The sequence below is a fragment of the Hyla sarda genome, chromosome 5, assembly GCF_029499605.1.
Source record: "Hyla sarda isolate aHylSar1 chromosome 5, aHylSar1.hap1, whole genome shotgun sequence".
NCBI classification, from domain to species: Eukaryota; Metazoa; Chordata; class Amphibia; order Anura; family Hylidae; genus Hyla; species Hyla sarda.
Genome location: NC_079193.1, coordinates 364,066,263 through 364,085,001, shown reverse-complemented (window position 1 = coordinate 364,085,001; position 18,739 = coordinate 364,066,263). Strand labels below are relative to the sequence as shown.

Genomic DNA, 18,739 nt, shown 5'->3' with positions numbered 1-18,739 from the left:
GAAGTTCTTTTCTTTTTGAATCTCCTTTCTTTCTGACCACAGTGCTCTCTGCTGACACCTCTGTCCATTTTAGGAACTGTCCAGAGCAGGAGAGGTTTTCTATGGGGATTTGCTCCTACTCTGGACAGTTCCTAAAATGGAAAAAAAAAGGTGTCAGCAGAGAGCACTGTGGTCAGACAGAAAGGAAATTCAAAAAGAAAAGAACTTCCTGTGGAGCATATAGCAGCTGATAAGTGCCCATTTAAAGCTTAAAGGACTAGTGCAGTGAAAATCCCCTATGCAAAGAGAGGGGATAAGTTATAGATAGTGAAGGGTCCCTGGGACCCCCGAAATCTCCTGAACGTGGCCCCGGCAGTCTGCCGTATCCGGACGTTCCGACCCCCGCAGGAAGCCGTGCCCGACATCTCTATGGGATACATGGAGGGGGCATGTCAGCCGCCGCTCCAGGCGGAGGTTGGTACGCCCCCTTCAAGCAGACTTCTGGGGCCCAATTTAGGAGATCGTGGGGGTTCCAGAGGTCAGACCCCCGCGATCTATAACTTATCCCCTATCCTTTGCCTAGGGGATAAGTTATCTTTCACTACAGATCTCCTTTAACGTTTATTTCATATGTAAAAATAGTTGTAAGGACACCAAATAAGAGAAAGACTATAGTGCAACACAAAACACAAAAATTACATAGGGGGAGATTTATCAAAACCTTGTGCAGAGGAAGAGTGGTGCAGTTGCCCATAGCAACCAATCAGATTGCTTCTTTCATTTTCCACAGGCCTCTTTAGAGGCCTGTGGAAAATGAAAGAAGCAATCTGATTGGTTGCTGTCACGATTCGGCTGGCAGGAGGTGGATCCTCTGTGCCAGAGAGGGATTGGCGTGGACCGTGTTGGTGGACCGGTTCTAAGTTGCTACTGGTATTCACCAGAGCCCGCCGCAAAGCGGGATGGTCTTGCAGCGGCGGTAGCAACCAGGTCATATCCACCAGCAACGGCTCAACCTCTCTGACTGCTGAAGATAGGCGCGGTACAAGGGAGTAGACAAGAGCAAGGTCGGACGTAGCAGAAGGTCAGGGCAGGCAGCAAGGATCGTAGTCAGGGGCAACGGCAGGAGGTCTGGAACACAGGCTAGGAACACACAAGGGAACGCTTTCACTGGCACAATGGCAACAAGATCCGGCGAGGGAGTGCAGGGGAAGTGAGGTATAAGTAGGGAGTGCACAGGTGAGAATACTGATTAGGCCTGCTGCGCCAATCAGTGGCGCAGTGGCCCTTTAAATGGCAGAGACCCGGCGCGCGCGCGCCCTAAGGAGCGGGGCCGCGCGCGCCGGGACAACACAGACGGGGAACGGGTCAGGTACGGCAGCCGAGATGCGCATCGCGAGCGGGCGCGTCCCGCATCGCGAATCGCATCCCGGCTGGGAGTAATATCGCAGCGCACCCGGTCAGCAGGTCTGACCGGGGCGCTGCGAATGAGAGAACGCTGCGAGCACTCCGGGGAGGAGCGGGGACCCGGAGCGCTCGGCGTAACAGTACCCCCCCCCCCCCCCCTTGGGTCTCCCCCTCTTTTTGGAGCCTGAGAACCTGAGGATAAGACTTTTGTCCAGGATGTTGTCCTCAGGTTCCCAGGATCTCTCCTCAGGGCCGCAATTCTCCCAGTCGACCAAGAAGAATCTTTTACCTCTGACCGTCTTGGATGCTAGAATCTCCTTCACAGAAAAGATGTCAGAAGATCCGGAAACTGGAGTGGGAGAAACAACTTTGGGAGAGAAGCGGTTAAGGATGAGTGGTTTAAGGAGAGACATGGAAGGCATTGGGAATACGGAGAGAAGGAGGAAGAAGGAGTTTGTAAGAGACAGGGTTGATCTGGCACTTGATTTTGAAAGGACCAAGATAGCGTGGTCCCAGTTTATAACTGGGGACACGAAAGCGGACATATTTAGCAGAGAGCCATACCTTGTCTCCGGGAGCAAAAATGGGGGGAGTTCTTCTTTTTTTTATCAGCAAATCTTTTCATCCGGGATGAAGCCTGTAAAAGAGAATTTTGGGTCTCTTTCCATATGGTGGAAAGATCACGAGTCACTTCATCCACAGCGGGCAAACCAGAGGGCAAGGGAGTAGGGAGGGGAGGAAGAGGGTGACGGCCGTACACCACGAAAAATGGGGATTTAGCAGAAGATTCGGAGACTCTGAAGTTGTATGAGAATTCGGCCCATGGTAGAAGATCAGCCCAGTCATCCTGGCGGGAGGAAACAAAATGCCGTAAATAGTCACCCAGGACCTGATTAACTCTTTCTACTTGCCCATTGGATTGGGGATGATAAGAAGAAGAGAAGTTTAATTTGATCTTGAGCTGTTTACAGAGGGCCCTCCAGAATTTAGACACGAATTGGACACCTCTATCTGAGACGATATGCGTGGGCAAACCGTGAAGGCGAAAAATGTGTACAAAAAATTGCTTTGCCAACTGAGGCGCTGAAGGAAGACCAGGAAGAGGAATAAAATGTGCCATCTTGGAAAATCGATCAACGACCACCCAAACAACTGTGTTGCCACGGGATGAGGGCAAGTCCGTAATAAAGTCCATACCAATCTGTGACCAAGGCTGTTCAGGAACAGGCAGAGGATGAAGGAGACCAGCAGGCTTCTGGCGAGGAGTCTTATCCCGGGCACAGACCGTACAGGCCCGCACAAAATCAATAACATCAGTCTCCAGAGTCGGCCACCAATAAAATCGAGAGATGAGTTGCAAGGATTTTTTGATGCCCACTTGGCCTGCGAGGTGGGAGGAGTGTCCCCATTTGAGAATCCCGAGACGCTGGCGTGGAGAAACGAAGGTCTTCCCTGGAGGAGTTTGCCTGATGGAAGCTGGAGAAGTGGAGATCAGACAGTCCGGAGGAATGATGTGTTGCGGAGAGACCTCTACTTCAGAGGCATCAGAAGAACGAGAGAGGGCATCGGCCCTAATGTTCTTGTCAGCAGGGCGAAAATGGATTTCAAAGTTAAAACGGGCAAAGAACTACGACCACCTAGCCTGGCGAGGGTTCAGTCGTTGGGCAGACTGGAGATAGGAGAGATTCTTGTGATCAGTGTATATGATAACTGGAAATTTTGATCCCTCCAGCAGGTGCCTCCATTCCTCAAGCGCCAATTTAATGGCCAGTAGTTCTCGATCCCCGATGGAATAGTTTCTCTCCGCCGGGGAGAAGGTCCTAGAAAAAAACCCACAAGTAACAGCATGCCCGGAAGAATTTTTTTGTAGAAGGACAGCTCCAGCTCCCACTGAGGAGGCATCTACCTCCAATAGGAAGGGTTTAGATGGGTCAGGTCTGGAGAGCACGGGAGCGGAAGAAAAGGCAGACTTGAGATGTTTAAATGCGTCTTTCGCTTGGGGGGACCAGGACTTGGGATTGGCATTTTTCTTGGTTAAAGCCACGATAGGAGCCACAATAGTGGAAAAGTGTGGAATAAACTGTCTGTAATAATTGGCGAACCCCAAAAAACGTTGGATAGCACGGAGTCCGGAAGGGCGTGGCCAATCTAAGACGGCAGAGAGTTTATCTGGGTCCATTTGTAGTCCCTGGCCAGAGACCAAGTATCCTAGGAAAGGAAGAGATTGACATTCAAAGAGACATTTCTCCATTTTGGCATAAAGTTGATTGTCACGAAGTCTCTGAAGAACCATGCGGACATGCTGGCGGTGTTCTTCTAAGTTGGCAGAAAAAATCAGAATATCGTCCAGATAAACCACAACACAGGAATATAGGAGATCACGAAAAATTTCATTAACAAAGTCTTGGAAGACGGCAGGGGCGTTGCATAGGCCAAAGGGCATGACCAGATATTCAAAGTGTCCATCTCTGGTGTTAAATGCGGTCTTCCATTCGTCCCCCTCCCTGATGCGGATGAGATTATAAGCACCTCTTAAGTCCAGTTTGGTAAAGATGTGGGCACCTTGTAAGCGATCAAAGAGTTCCGAGATAAGAGGTAAGGGGTAGCGTTTTTTTACCGTGATTTTATTAAGTCCGCGGTAATCAATACAAGGACGTAGGGAGCCATCTTTTTTGGACACAAAAAAAAAATCCAGCTCCGGCAGGAGAGGAGGACTTGCGGATAAACCCCTTTTTTAAATTCTCCTGGATGTACTCCGACATGGCAAGAGTCTCAGGAGCAGACAGAGGATAGATTCTGCCCCGGGGTGGGGTAGTACCCGGGAGGAGGTCAATAGGACAGTCATAAGGCCTGTGAGGAGGCAAAGTCTCAGCTTGCTTTTTGCAAAAAACTTCAGAATAGTCCATATAAGCCTTAGGAAGACCGGATACAGGGGGAACCACAGAGTCACGGCAAGGAGTACTGGGAACCGATTTAAGACAGTCCTTGAGACAAGAAGTACCCCAGTTCTTGATTTCTCCTGTGGACCAATCAAGGGTTGGGGAATGGCGTTGAAGCCACGGTAATCCAAGAAGAATTTCAGAAGTGCAGTTGGAGAGGACCAAAAATTCAATTTTTTCGTGATGAGGTCCGATGCACATTAGGAGAGGTTCCGTGCAGTAACGCACGGTACAGTCCAATCTTTCATTGTTAACAGAATTGATGTAGAGGGGTCTGGCGAGACTGGTCACCGGGATGTTGAACCTGTTGATGAGAGAGGCCAAAATAAAATTTCCTGCAGATCTGGAATCCAAGAAGGCCGTAGCAGAGAAGGAGAAGGTAGAGGAAGATATCCGCACAGGCACAGTAAGGCGTGGAGAAGCAGAGTAGACATCAAGAACTGTCTCATCTTTGTGCGGAGTCAGCATACGTCTTTCCACGGACGGATAGGACAATCTTTCAAGAAGTGTTCTGTACCGGCACAGTACAGGCATAGGTTCTCCATGCGGCGTCGTGTCCTCTCTTGAGGTGTCAAGCGAGACCGGTCAACTTGCATAGCCTCCACGGCGGGAGGCACAGGAACGGATTGCAGAGGACCAGAGGAGAGAGGAGCCGGGGAGAGAAACCGCCTCGTGCGAACAAAGTCCATATCCTGGTGGAGCTCCTGACGCCTTTCGGAAAAACGCATGTCAATGCGGGTGGCAAGATGAATAAGTTCATGCAGGTTAGCAGGAATTTCTCGTGCGGCCAGCACATCTTTAATGTTGCTGGATAGGCCTTTTTTAAAGGTCGCGCAGAGGGCCTCATTATTCCAGGATAATTCGGAGGCAAGAGTACGGAATTGGATGGCGTACTCGCCAACAGAAGAATTACCCTGGACCAGGTTCAGCAGGGCAGTCTCAGCAGAAGAGGCTCGGGCAGGTTCCTCAAAGACACTTCGGATCTCCGTGAAGAAGGAGTGTACAGAGACAGTGACAGGGTCATTGCGGTCCCAGAGCGGTGTGGCCCATGACAGAGCTTTCCCAGACAGAAGGCTGACTACGAAAGCCACCTTAGACCTTTCAGTTGGAAACTGGTCTGACATCATCTCCAAGTGCAGGGAACATTGCGAAAGAAAGCCACGGCAAAACTTAGAGTCCCCATCAAATTTATCCGGCAAGGATAATCGTAAGCCGGAAGCGGCCACTCGCTGCGGAGGAGGAGCCATTGCTGGTGGATACGACCTGGTTGCTACCGCCGCTGCAAGACCATCCCGCTTTGCGGCGGGCTCTGGTGAATACCAGTAGCAACTTAGAACCGGTCCACCAGCACGGTCCATGCCAATCCCTCTCTGGCACAGAGGATCCACCTCCTGCCAGCCGAATCGTGACAGTTGCTATGGGCAACTGCACCACTCTTCCTCTGCACAGGTTTTGATAAATCTCCCCCATAGTGCAGCGTTACACTCACCCAGATCAAATAAATTCAGTGGGATGTGTACATGATTGTCCCCCAATAATAGATAAAGAGATTACCTAAAAAAAAAAAAAAAAACTGGACACAGAACTCAGAAGTGTAATACAACAAATTGCATTGTAGGCCAAGTGCACACTTTAATTGCTGTATAAATCCCCATATGCCGACTGGATGACCTACCAAGAGAATGTCCCGACGAGTTTCCCGAAAAACATTGGAGTTCATCGGGGGACAATGTGAGGCTAAAACAAAAATGGAAACAAAACAGTCGTAGTGGGAAAAGATGATTTGTTCACACAATAAGCACAATGGTATCAGAAATTTTTCAACATGGTCTGGATGAAGGATAGCTTCATCCAGACCATGTCATATAAGACACCCAGTCCTAGATAGGAGCAATTATTCAGATCCACCAAGTATAAAGATGGCGCTCCGGGACCAGGAAGCAGAGGATTGGAACGGAACCTAATAGTGGCTGAATGTATCTACAGCCCCACTAGTTGTGACGTTTGGGGGGACTGTACACTTTATCCAATGGACAAAAAGGTTCCCCTCCTATACTGTATAGTGGGCACTGTCCTCAGTAGCTCATACGAGGCACACAAAGTCATCCACCATCGTAGGATTCAATGATAATATCCTGGCTGCCAGTGGCCACTACTAGGATCTAAGAGAGTTACAGATGTGTCACTTCTTATCTCTTTAAGACCTGGAACGCCGTTTCTATACCTGGTTGGTCTGAGTGAGTGGTCCTATCTTGGATTCTGTGTGTAGATTAGTGTTGCTCACGAATATTCGCAATACGAATTTTATTCACGAATATCGCATATTCGTGAATTCGCAAATATTCGCGAATATAGCACAATAAATTCACAATTACAAATATAATTTTTTTTTTCACAGTACACATCACAGTGATCACCCCTCTCCGCTTCCAGCTTGTGTGGTGTAAAGAAGGCTCTAATACTACTGTGTGAGACTGGCGTACGAATCTTCGCATATACGAAAATTAGCATATGCTAATTTTCTCATATGCAAATTTTCGCTTATGCTAATTTTTGCATATGATAATGTTCTCATATGTGAATTTTTGCTTGTGCTAATTTTCGCATATGCGATTTTTCGTATATGCGAAAATGAACGCGAGTATTACGAATATGCGAATTTAGCAAATATATGACAAATATTTGTCCATATATTCGCGAATTCGAATATAGCCTATGCCGCTCAACACTAGTGTAGATAGCGGTGAGGAGGTGGCACTACTCACTAAGGCAGACACTGTAAGGGTTAACCAGGGCTAAGAACAGGACTAGGATAGCGTGGCGGAGATTAGTGATGAGCCGCAATGCCCATATTCAAATTTGCGATATTTTGCGAATATATATAGACGAATATTCGTCCTATATTCGCATATTCGAGGAAGAAAACAGTGAGGGGGTGGGCAACTTTCCTATTGGTTGCTAGGGATGTTGTCGATAACCTCTGACAAGTGTATTTGTATCATTCTAATTGGCCCACAAGTGTAAAGAACGAATATGCGCATATGTAGTATATGTATGTAATAAGTTTGAATATATAGCTGATATATTCGCAATATTCGCGAATTTGCGTTATTCGCGATAAAAATTCGAAATGCAAATATTCGCGCCCAACACTAGTGGAGATCAACATACAACTAGAGTCATCGGTGGTGCCGGGATAAATGAAAGGATAGGAGTATCAAATATGTGGGAACAAGCAGAGAACAAAGATATCCACACTCACCGCTGGGTACACAACTCGATGCTCCTAGGTAGCGATGCCGGTGGGTCTTGGTGGCAGATGATGCATAGTGCTCAGAGGCTATTACCGGCAATTTCGCGCACTTAGCGTTTCGTCCGGCCTCGTATGAGGCCGGACGAAGCGCTAAGTGCGCGAAATGTGCTTCTTTCTATTCTTTCTACCAGTTCTGGCCGCAAGCCCTTTTTATACATTTCAGACTAGTGCTGGAGTCCTAAATCTCAGACTGCATCCGGGACACAGACAAGCTCAGCACTGCTCCCTGCCTGTCAATCAGACAGGCAGGAGCCAGCACTGTGCTCATAGCACAGCAGGGCATACTCCTCCTGACTCTGCCTTACTGCATGCCCTCATTCATTTTACTATCTGAGCTCCCATCTTTCTTCTCTCTGCACATGCAGTTGTAAACAGAGAGGAGAGGATTCAGAGCTGCCAGCTGAGCTTGTCTGTGTCCCGGCTGCAGTCTGAGATTTTGGACTCCAGCATGAGTCTGAAATCTATAAAAAGGGCTTGCGGCCAGGACTGGTAGGGAGACCTCATAGCGCTTAGATGCTATTGTCGGCAATTTCGCGCACTTAGCGCTTTGTCCGGCCTCATATGAGGCCGGATGAAGCGCTAAGTGCGCGAAATTTGCCGGTAATAGCCTGTGAGCGCTATGCATCATCTGCCACCAAGACCCACCACCATCTCTACCTAGGAGCATCGAGTCGTGTACCCAGCGGTGAGTGCGGATATCTATGTTTTTGATATTGATATTCTGTCTGTTGGATAAAGTGTACAGTCCCTCAAAATCAGACCTAGTGGGGCCTCACAGTAGATACATTCAGCTACTATTAGGTTCTGTTCCAATCCTCTGCTTCCTGGTCCTGCCATCCTTATACCTGGGGGATCTGAATGAGTGGTCCTGTCTAGGATAGGGTGTCTTATTTCATATGGCAGCCTAAGCTATTTTTTTTTATCTAGACCATGCTGAATTATTTCTGATATTGGTTCTGCTTATGGTGTCAATAATACCCAGTACCTTTGTTATGTTTCTAAAATTGTTTTGTATCCCCTGATGAACCCCAATGTTTTATGAGGAAAACATGTTGGGACATTCAGTAGAGTACAAGTGAGTACATGTTGAGGTTTTACAGTCGGCATGCGGGGATTCATACTGCACTTGGCGTACACTGCAATGCATTGCATAGCGCTTCTGATTTACACACCCCATGGATTTTGTGTGATCTGGAGTCTCTACGTGTACGCTGCACTTTTTCCATTTTTTGGTGTTTCGTGTTGTTGACTTTGTGTTATCATTTATCTTTTCTTCAGTGTCCTCGCAACTATTTTTATTGCATATTAAATAAGCATTAAGGTTTTGAAGATTTAACACATGATAATTCAAAACAACATCTTATTGGCTTTTGATGCAGCAGACTGGCACTGAGTGCTATAATTCATCTTATTATTCATAATTCATCTTCATATGGGGCCATTTAGGGCATAAATAGTTTGCCCATAACCTTATATACTTTATCACGTTATGTCAATGCATTGCCCATATCCCTACAGGGGAGCGGCATAATCAGGCTATAAGAAATCATGCATTTACATCAGTACATTGTGCTATGAAATCCGCCTTCTGCATTATTTATGAACAGATTAAATAGTAATGGCCAAAGCAGAAACTCCTGGGATATTCCATTTAGAATATTAGTCCAGGTCTCTACAGGTTTTCAGCCTGTGGATGTAACGTGAAATGTTATTAGCCACTGACAGCAAGCAGAGATATGTGCTACCGCCGGTGGTTGTTAAAGGGTACCTTTCATCAAAAAAAACTTTTGATATATTATAGATTAATGTATGCAGAATAACTTTCCAATTGCATGTTATTAAAAAATATGCTTCTTTCTGTTTAATTTTCCACTTTGAAAAAATGACCACTAGAGGTCTCCCTACCAGTCCTGGCCGCAAGCCTTTTTTATAGATTTCAGACTCATGCTGGAGTCCTAAATCTGAGACTGCAGCTGGGACACAGACAAGCTCAGCACTGCTCCCTGCCTGTCAATCAGACAGACAGGAGCCAGCACTGTGCTCATAGCACAGCAGGGCATACTCCTCCTGACTCTGCCTTACTGCATGCCCTTATTCATTTTACTATCTGAGACACGATCTTTCTTCTCTCTGCACATGCAGTTGTAAACAGGGAGGAGAAGATTCAGAGCTGCCAGCCGAGCTTGTCTGTGTCCCGGCTGCAGTCTGAGATTTTGGACTCCAGCATGAGTCTGAAATCTATAAAAAGGGCTTGCGGCCAGGACTGGTAGGAATACATTCTTTTCAAAGGGGAAAATCAAACAGAAATAAGCATATTTTTTAATAACATTCAATTGGAAAGTTATTCTGCATACATTAATCTATAATATATAAAAATATTTTTTGATGAAAGGTACCCTTTAACCCCTTAAGGACGCAGGACGTAAATGTACGTCCTGGTGAGGAGGTACTTAACGCACCAGGACGTACATTTACGTCCTAAGCATAACCGCGGGCATCGGAGCGATCGCAGCCAGGGACCCGCCGGCAATGGCCGATGCCCGCGACGCCATTAACCCCTCAGGTGCCGGGATCAATACAGATCCCGGCATCTGCGGCAGTTCGCGATTTAAATGAACGATCGGATCGCCCGCAGCGCTGCTGCGGGGATCCGATCATTCACAACGCCGCACGGAGGTCCTCTCACCTTCCTCCGTGCGGCTCCCGGCGTCTCCTGCTCTGGTCTGTGATCGAGCAGACCAGAGAAGAAGATGACCGATAATACTGATCTGTTCTATGTCCTATACATAGAACAGATCAGTATTAGCAATCATGGTATTGCTATGAATAGTCCCCTATGGGGACTATTGAAGTGTAAAAAAAAATGTAAAAAAATGTAAAAGTTAAAGTAAAAAAAAGTGAAAAATCCCCTCCCCCAATAAAAAAGTAAAACGTCCGTTTTTTCCTATTTTACCCCCAAAAAGCGTAAAAAACATTTTTTATAGACATATTTGGTATCGCCGCGTGCGTAAATGTCCGAACTATTAAAATAAAATGTTAATAATCCCGTACGGTGAACGGCGTGAACGAAAAAAAATAAAAAAAAGTCCCAAATTCCTACTTTTTTAATACATTTTATTAAAAAAAAAATTATAAAAAATGTATTAAAAGTTTTTTATATGCAAATGTGGTATCAAAAAAGTACAGATCATGGCGCAAAAAATGAGCCCCCATACCGCCACTTATACGGAAAAATAAAAAGTTAGAGGTCATCAAAATAAAGGGATTATAAAAGTACTAATTTGGTTAAAAAGTTTGTGATTTTTTTTAAGCGCAACCATAATATAAAAGTATATAATAATGGGTATCATTTTAATCGTATTGACCCTAAGAATAAAGAACACACGTCATTTTTACCATAAATTGTAGGGCGTGAAAACAAAACCTTCCAAAATTAGCAAAATTGCGTTTTTCGTTTTAATTTCCCCACAAAAATAGTGTTTTTTGGTTGCGCCATACATTTTATGATATAATGAGTGATGTCATTACAAAGGACAACTGGTCGCGCAAAAAACAAGCCCTCATACTAGTCTGTGGATGAAAATATAAAAGAGTTATGATTTTTAGAAGGCGAGGAGGAAAAAATGAAAACGTAAAAATTAAATTGTCTGAGTCCTTAAGGCCAAAATGGGCTGAGTCCTTAAGGGGTTAAAGGGGTACTCCGGAGGAAAATTTTTTTTGTTTTTTAATCAACTGGTGCCAGAAAGTTAAACAGATTTATAAATTTCTTCTATTAAAACATCTTAATCCTTCCACTACTTATTAGCTGCTGAATACTACAGAGGAAATTCTTTTCTTTTTGAAACACAGAGCTCTCTGCTGACATCATGACCACAGTGCTCTCTGCTGACACCTCTGTCCATTTTATGAACTGTCCAGAGTAGGAGAAAATCCCCATAGAAAACATATGCTGCTCTGGACAGTTCCTAAAATGGACAGAGATGTCAGCAGAGAGCACTGTGGTCGTGATGTCAGCAGAGAGCTCTGTGTTCCAAAAAGAAAAAAAAATCCTCTGTAGTATTCAGCAGCTAATAAGTACTGGAAGGATTAAGATTTTTTTTAATAGAAGTAATTTACAAATCTGTTTAACTTTCTGGCACCAGTTGATAAAAGTACCCCTTTAAGGGAATTGCAGCCGGTTGAGGGTTTGGAACATCACAATATTGTAAGGTATTCGTATTGTGAGAAATTGGGATTCCTTAACTAAATTTGCAGAAAGGTTATGGGTGGACACATCTGTATGATGCAGGTCAGTGGGAACTGTAAAATGATTTTAAAAAATCTACTTGTTTGCAGCGTCCACTAGGGGGAGCTTTGTAGCACTCTTTTTGTCTGCGCTAAAAATTTTAAATGGGCACTGACATTATAAAAAGAAAAAAAACTTTTGATATAACATAGACCAGTGTTTCCCAACCAGTGTGCCTCCAGCTGTTGCAAAACTACAACTCCCAGCTTGCCCGGACAGCCTTCGGCTGTCCGGGCATGCTAGAAGTTGTAGTTTTGCAATAACTGATGGCGCACTGGTTGGGAAACACTGCCATAAAGAAATATCAAAAGTTTTGATTGATTTGGTGTCTGAGTGTTCAGTCCCCGACCAATCAGTAGAATGACCGTCTCTGTGTCACATGACCCAGACGGTGGCATAATGAAAGTCTATAGGACCAGCTCACTCACATACACACAGAGCAGAGGGAGAAGTTTGCTGCTGCGCGCTTCTCTCTCCGCTTATTGTAGTGAACACTTGGACCCTGATACAAACTTTTGGCATGTTCCTAGGGCGTGTTAAATTTTTTTTTTCTGTTGGTGTCAATGAATTGGCTTCAATAAGGGAGATTGGGGGGGGGGGGGGATGTCTCTGGGTAAGACCCCCCGCAATCAGACACTTATCCCCTATTCTGCAGATAGAGGATATATTTTTCCCGCTTGACATGTTTTTGTGAAACATAAGTTATCCTCTATCCAAAGGATAGGGGATGAGTTATAGATCTCAGAGGGTCCAACCCTGGGGACCCCCCCTGCAAACTCCTAAACGGGGCCCCAGCAGTCTGCTGGAAGGGGGTGTGCCGACCCGGTATGGATCGGCAGCCAACACGCCCCCTTCATGTATCCCATAGAGTTACATTTAGGGTGCGTGTCGGCCATGGCTTCCTGCGTGGCTTGGAACGGCAGACTGGCGGGCCCCGCTCATGAGATTGCAGGGTTCCAAAGGGTCGGACCTTTGGATAGGGGATAAGGGATAAGTTATGTTTCACTGTACTGCTCCTTTAAGGGTATATTCACATGGGCACATCCGATGCGCAACAGCTCTCTGTAAGGGGTAGGCAGTGTGAAGGGAGTGCGAGGATTTTTTCACTCCTAATTGTCTACTTCAGTTTACAGGGTAATTTAAACAGAATAAGTAAGTAAAGTAAAGCTTTAGTTTGTAGTACAAAAGTACAAGCAAATATAAGAAACTTTGTAATATACCGAATTAGACAGAAATGCTTCTTTCTCCTGTTATTAAGCTTCTCCCCTCTAGCCCCTCCTGCTGCTCAAATCTTCTTCTCTGAAAACCAGTTCAGTGTTGTCCTGTTTCTACAAGACAAGCAATACAAGTGTACAGATGGGAAGGAGTAAGCTCCGCCCACCAGCTCTAGGAGAACTGCAAATTATAGATGATGCCTGCAGAGCAGAAATCTGCTAAAAAAAAAATCCCATATACAAGTAATATAATGGCCAGAAATAGTGCTGCTCCTCATGTACACAAGCAGGGTAGTTTATCCTGAAGAGTCACCTGAAATGACAGGTACCGCTTTAAAAATATTAAATGGGCATTTTAACTTAAAAGAAAAAAATGTAAGCCCCCTATGCACGCTTCTCTCCCTGCTCTTTCAAGCAATCAGTCGAGGTTTGAACACTCAGACCCCGACCAATCAAAACTTTTGCCATGTCTCAAGGACTTTTTAAAGTGACCATTACACTTAAAAAAAAAGTTTTTTACCCAAAAAGGAATAAGATTTATAAAATAGAGTTTGCCATACCACTGTAGCCAATACTCTATCCAAATCATTGCCACATATTAGAAGATGAAAGCACACACACACGTACATACATACACATGCCTACATACACACACACCACACACACAGACACATAGACACACACACATACACAAACACATACATATATATATATATAGACACACATACATACACAAACACATAAATACATACACACATATAAACACAGACACGTACCACACATACAAAAACACACATACACACACGTATACACACACATTCATACACACACACATATACACTCATTCATACATACATGCATACATACACACACACATACACACATATACATACATACATACACACACATACCACACATACAAAAACACACATACACACACAGACATACATACACACACACATACACAAACACACATACGCATACACACACACTCATACACACACACTCATACACACACAAACACACATAAACACACAGTGATCCTCTCAAAGAAGTGGCTGTAGCTTTTTCATATTCACTACTAATCTCTAGCACTTAATAACCTCCATGCATATTAATTGTAACTCCAACTCTGGCATAACTAGAATAAAATGATAACATTCTGCCTACCTGCAGCAACCACTAGATGGAGCTACGAAGTTTACCAAAGACTAACTGATCATCAAGCTCACTAAACACCCCCCTGGTGGACAGAGCAGGCAGATACAGCAGATTAATTTTCATCAAAACATGGCTTTTCCCCTCCAAAAACAGCGCCATTCATACCCATGGGTCTGGAACTACAACTTTCATCGGGCCAAGCTGCGATACCAGATACAGGGCAGCAGTAGAAGAAAGCAGCCTTGTTTTTTTTTATTTTATTTTTTATATTGTTATATATATATATATATATATATATTTTTTTTTTTTTTAGGAATGGTAAGATGTATTACAGTTCCGCTCCAGTATTAATCACTTAATACAGTGAAAATGCTGCATCCTTCTCTATGTCTTTCTACCGCTTCTGGGAAATATGTGCAATTCTGAGCCTAATGCTCAATAATGTCTATTTTACATCCATTTTCCCTGTAGTCACTTCTGCAAAGAGGCTTTTTCGAGAGGTTAATTGATAACTTATCTTGCGTTGGCTTCTTGGCAGTAATGTAATTTACCGCTGCAATTAGATCAGTTCGGCGGCTTCACGTACAATGGGGGCAGATGAAAGGAAATTCCCGTCCCCATTGGAGACATTAGTGCGACGTAACTTTCCATTCTTAGCGTATTTTTTAATTGAAGATTACCTGTCATATGTTACTCACTAGGTCATGCAGATGCTTCACATGTTTTTTTTATGTGTCTAGCTTCTGCATTTGGCTCACAAATCCCTCTGTTCTGCTGCTCACTCATTCTGACATCCACAGCTCAGGAAGGGGGTGTGTCCAAGGCAAGCACTGAGCCCGCCTTCACTCACCATACATTCACTTCCTCCCTGAGTCTGCTGTGCTGTGCTGGGTCTCTTCAACCAATCACTGCAGGTTTCTCTCAAACCCCCTCCTCTCTGTTTTCATGCTGCAGTCCGATAGGACAGGAGTGAGCACAGAGGAGTGGTAGTCCCGCCCTCACTTCCTGGACTTTGTCCCAGATTGTGCTTCAGCTGGGACAAAGATGATGCTACAGCCGGACAGGATTATGTTCTGGATGCAATGGGGACCCCTAGTGGTCCTTTTTATAAGCCATGATTTCTATAAAAAGGAGATAAAACATTTCTTATGAACTATATTAGAAAGGTTAATGTTTTGCCAAGATGAACAACATTTAAAAAGTTTTCGATTCTGACAGGGCCCATTTAAGCCGTTTTACAATTTTTAGGAATAGGGTATGCTTTTTGCAACAAACACCACCTAGTGGTAGTATGAAGTGAGCATTAGATACCTGGGAGAACATTTTTTTCTATTACAGAGAAATGTCAATTGGTTCTGGCCCCAGCTATAAGAGCAGTGTTCCCCAACCACGGTGCCTCCAGCTGTTGCAAAACTACAACTCCCAGCATGCCCGGACAGCCTTCGGCTGTCTGGGCATGCTGGGAGTTGTAGTTCTGCAACAGCTGGAGGCACCCTGGTTGGGAAACACTTAACAAGACCATCTTAAAGCGGTTATAAGGAAAAAACATTTTATATATATCAACTGGCTCCAGCACGTTAAACAGATTTGTAAATTACTTCTATTAAAAAAATCTTAATCCTTTCAGTACTTATGAGCTGCTGAAGTTGAGTTGTTCTTTTCTGTCTAAGTGCTCTCTGATGACACGTGTCTCGGGAACTATCCAGACTAGAAGCAAATCCCCATAGCAAACCTCTTCTACTCTGTGCAGTTACTGAGACAGACAGAGGTGTCAGCAGAGAGCGCTGTTGCCAGACAGAAAAGAACAACTCAACTTTAGCAGCTGATAATTATTGGAAGGATTAAGATTTTTTAATAGAAGTAATTTACAAATCTGTTTTTTTCTGGAAAGCCCAATGTAATGTTCACAAGGCCATGGGTTGAACTAGTCATCGTCATATGACTTTAGTGAGGACAGGGCCTGATAAACTACTAATGGCGTGTTTAATAACATGATGCAGAACGTTTTCTATCCTACAACCAATTGGAGTCATGTTCTAGAGGTCTACCAGCGCTCAAAGTAACTTTGGTGACCATTGTTACCCAACCAGTGGTGCCATGGGGTGGAGACCATTGCTCCACCCGAAGCTAGACCATAAGATTTGTTGCTGTAGATAAGGTCCCATTGACCTCACCCATGTATCATGTTATTAAAATGTATCCATTTCCTATATATACACACACAATAAAGGATGACGCCACGCAGGATGAGCCAATATTCGACAGGAGCCATAGTCTCCGGAATGGGTCTTTCTGGTGAATATTGGCTCACCGCTCAAGAACGGCCACCATTGTTGTGTGTGTAGGCGATGGGTGCACATGACGTAAGACTTGTTTTGTGCTCTTCTTTAACTTGCATGGAATGCTGTTTTGACTTGCAATGCCAACGTGACCTAAAAAAAAAATTGCATTATTTTTGTTAACCCCCAGGGGACTAGCAGGTTTTATTTTTTTGCATGTGCTTTCCCCTTAGACTCTGGCTGCGCTAACAAGAAATTCAATAAATCTGCTTCCAAACCATCTTGCACAAGCTTTGCATGTCCAGTCTGGTCCTGAGGAGATTAACAAGCGAATAGAACACACCATCGACTTACGGAGTGGAGATAAGTTGAGAAGAGAGCATATCAAGCCTTTCTCACTGATGTTTAAAGACTCCAGCCTGGAGCATAAGGTAGCTGAGACTTGGTAGCAAAAAAAAAAAAAAAAAAAATGTCGTCTATGTGACGGGTCTTTATGAAGAAAAAAAAAAAACTATCATATGTGAAAATTTTATGTTTTTTTTTATGCCACCCCCTTTAAAACAAAGCCACCGCTATGGCTGACAATATTAAAGAAGCACTCCGGTATATATTTTTTTCTGCTTATATAGTGCAGCATACTGTAGGCTATTATTAGAGAACAATGTAGAGGTTCCTGTGCTTACCTTTTTTGCTGATGAGGCAGGCATGGGATAGGGATGTGCTCAAAATTTGGATTCTGTAGTGCAGCATACATTTCCCATGAATCCTTTGGCTGAGGGTCAGGTATTTGATCTCTCCAGCTGGTCATCTCATCAGGCTGCTAGTGCTGGAGATCACCCAGGTGAACTTATAAGACACATGTGCACACCGTGCAGTTTTCATGCATTTTCTTATTCTTGTTTTTTATAGAATTATTGCCATGAGGATTAAGTGATCACAATTGACGTGTTCTATAAAGGATTTGGAGAAAATCACAGAAAAAAAAAGAAAAAAGCTGCAAGAAATGCAGTGTTTGGACACAACCATAGAAGTTTTATAACTACTACATATCCTTATCACATAAATATAGCAGCAGCAGTATACAGATAAACCTGGGGAGAACATGTATAACTACTATATATCCTGATCCCTTAGACATATCAGCAGCAGTATAAGGAAAGCTGAAGGGGAGGTGCATAAATACTATATATCCTGTTCCTATAGAGATAGCAGTGACAGTATACAGCTAGAGCTGAAGCAGAGGTGCACAACTAATATATATATCCTGATCCATAGAGATAACAGCAGCAGTATACAGATAGAGCTGGAGGATAGGTGTAAAACTACTAGATCTCATGATCCTATAGAGATAAGAGCAGCATTATACAGATAGAGCTGGGGGAGGTGTATAACTACTATACATTCTAATCCAATAGATAGAGCAGCAGTATACAGATAGAGCTGGGGGGAGGTGTATAAATACTATATATCCTGATCCCATAGAGATAACAGCAGTATACAGATAGACCTGGAGGGGAGGTGCATAACTACTATATATTCTAATCCAATAGAGAGAGAAGCAGTATACAGATAGAGCTGGGGGAGGTGTATAACTACTATATATTGTAATCCAATAGAGAGAGCAGCAGTATACAGATAGAGCTGGGCGGGAGGTGCATAATTACTATATATATTGATCCAATAGAGAGAGCAGCAGTATACAGATAAAGCTTGGGGAGGTGTATAACTACTATATATCTTGATCACATAGAGATAGCAGAAGCAGTATACAGACAAAGTTGGGAGGGGTCTGGGAGCTAGTAGGAGGGATCTGGTAGGTGTTGATATTAATCTGAAGTAATAAACCAGGTCTTACATTATGTGTCTCATTTTAAGCACAGTAACTTTCAGTATTTCAGACTGGTGATCAAATGACCCAATTACACTAATAAAACACATAGATATGGCTGTGCTGGAATAAAAGAGGGCGAACCCACCCCCCCAAAAAAAAAAAAAAAAAAAAACTGGAGTGCTTCTTTAAAAGAGTCAATGCATAATGTTCTAATAGAGTTATACTAGAGAGTATAATTGCATCCACTACACAGCCCCTTGAAGTGCCAAATAGGAGGAGTTAAACATAAAAAATCCAAAATTTTTGGTGACATAAATAATATACCACATGATCC

General features: G+C 44.0%; 1 protein-coding gene across 4 annotated transcripts in view; it reads left to right on the top strand.

Moving 5' to 3' along the window:
• Nucleotides 1–18,739, top strand: part of ADCY8 (adenylate cyclase 8) — a 318,781-nt gene that overhangs the window by 214,071 nt on the left and 85,971 nt on the right. For 3 of the 4 annotated variants that reach the window (XM_056522765.1, XM_056522764.1, XM_056522768.1), the window contains one exon: nucleotides 16,808–17,005. The exons of the other annotated variant lie outside the window; for it this stretch is intronic. In XM_056522765.1, the coding sequence (XP_056378740.1) occupies nucleotides 16,808–17,005 (198 nt within the window). The remainder of the gene's footprint in view (nucleotides 1–16,807; nucleotides 17,006–18,739) is intronic. 4 annotated transcript variants of the gene reach the window in all.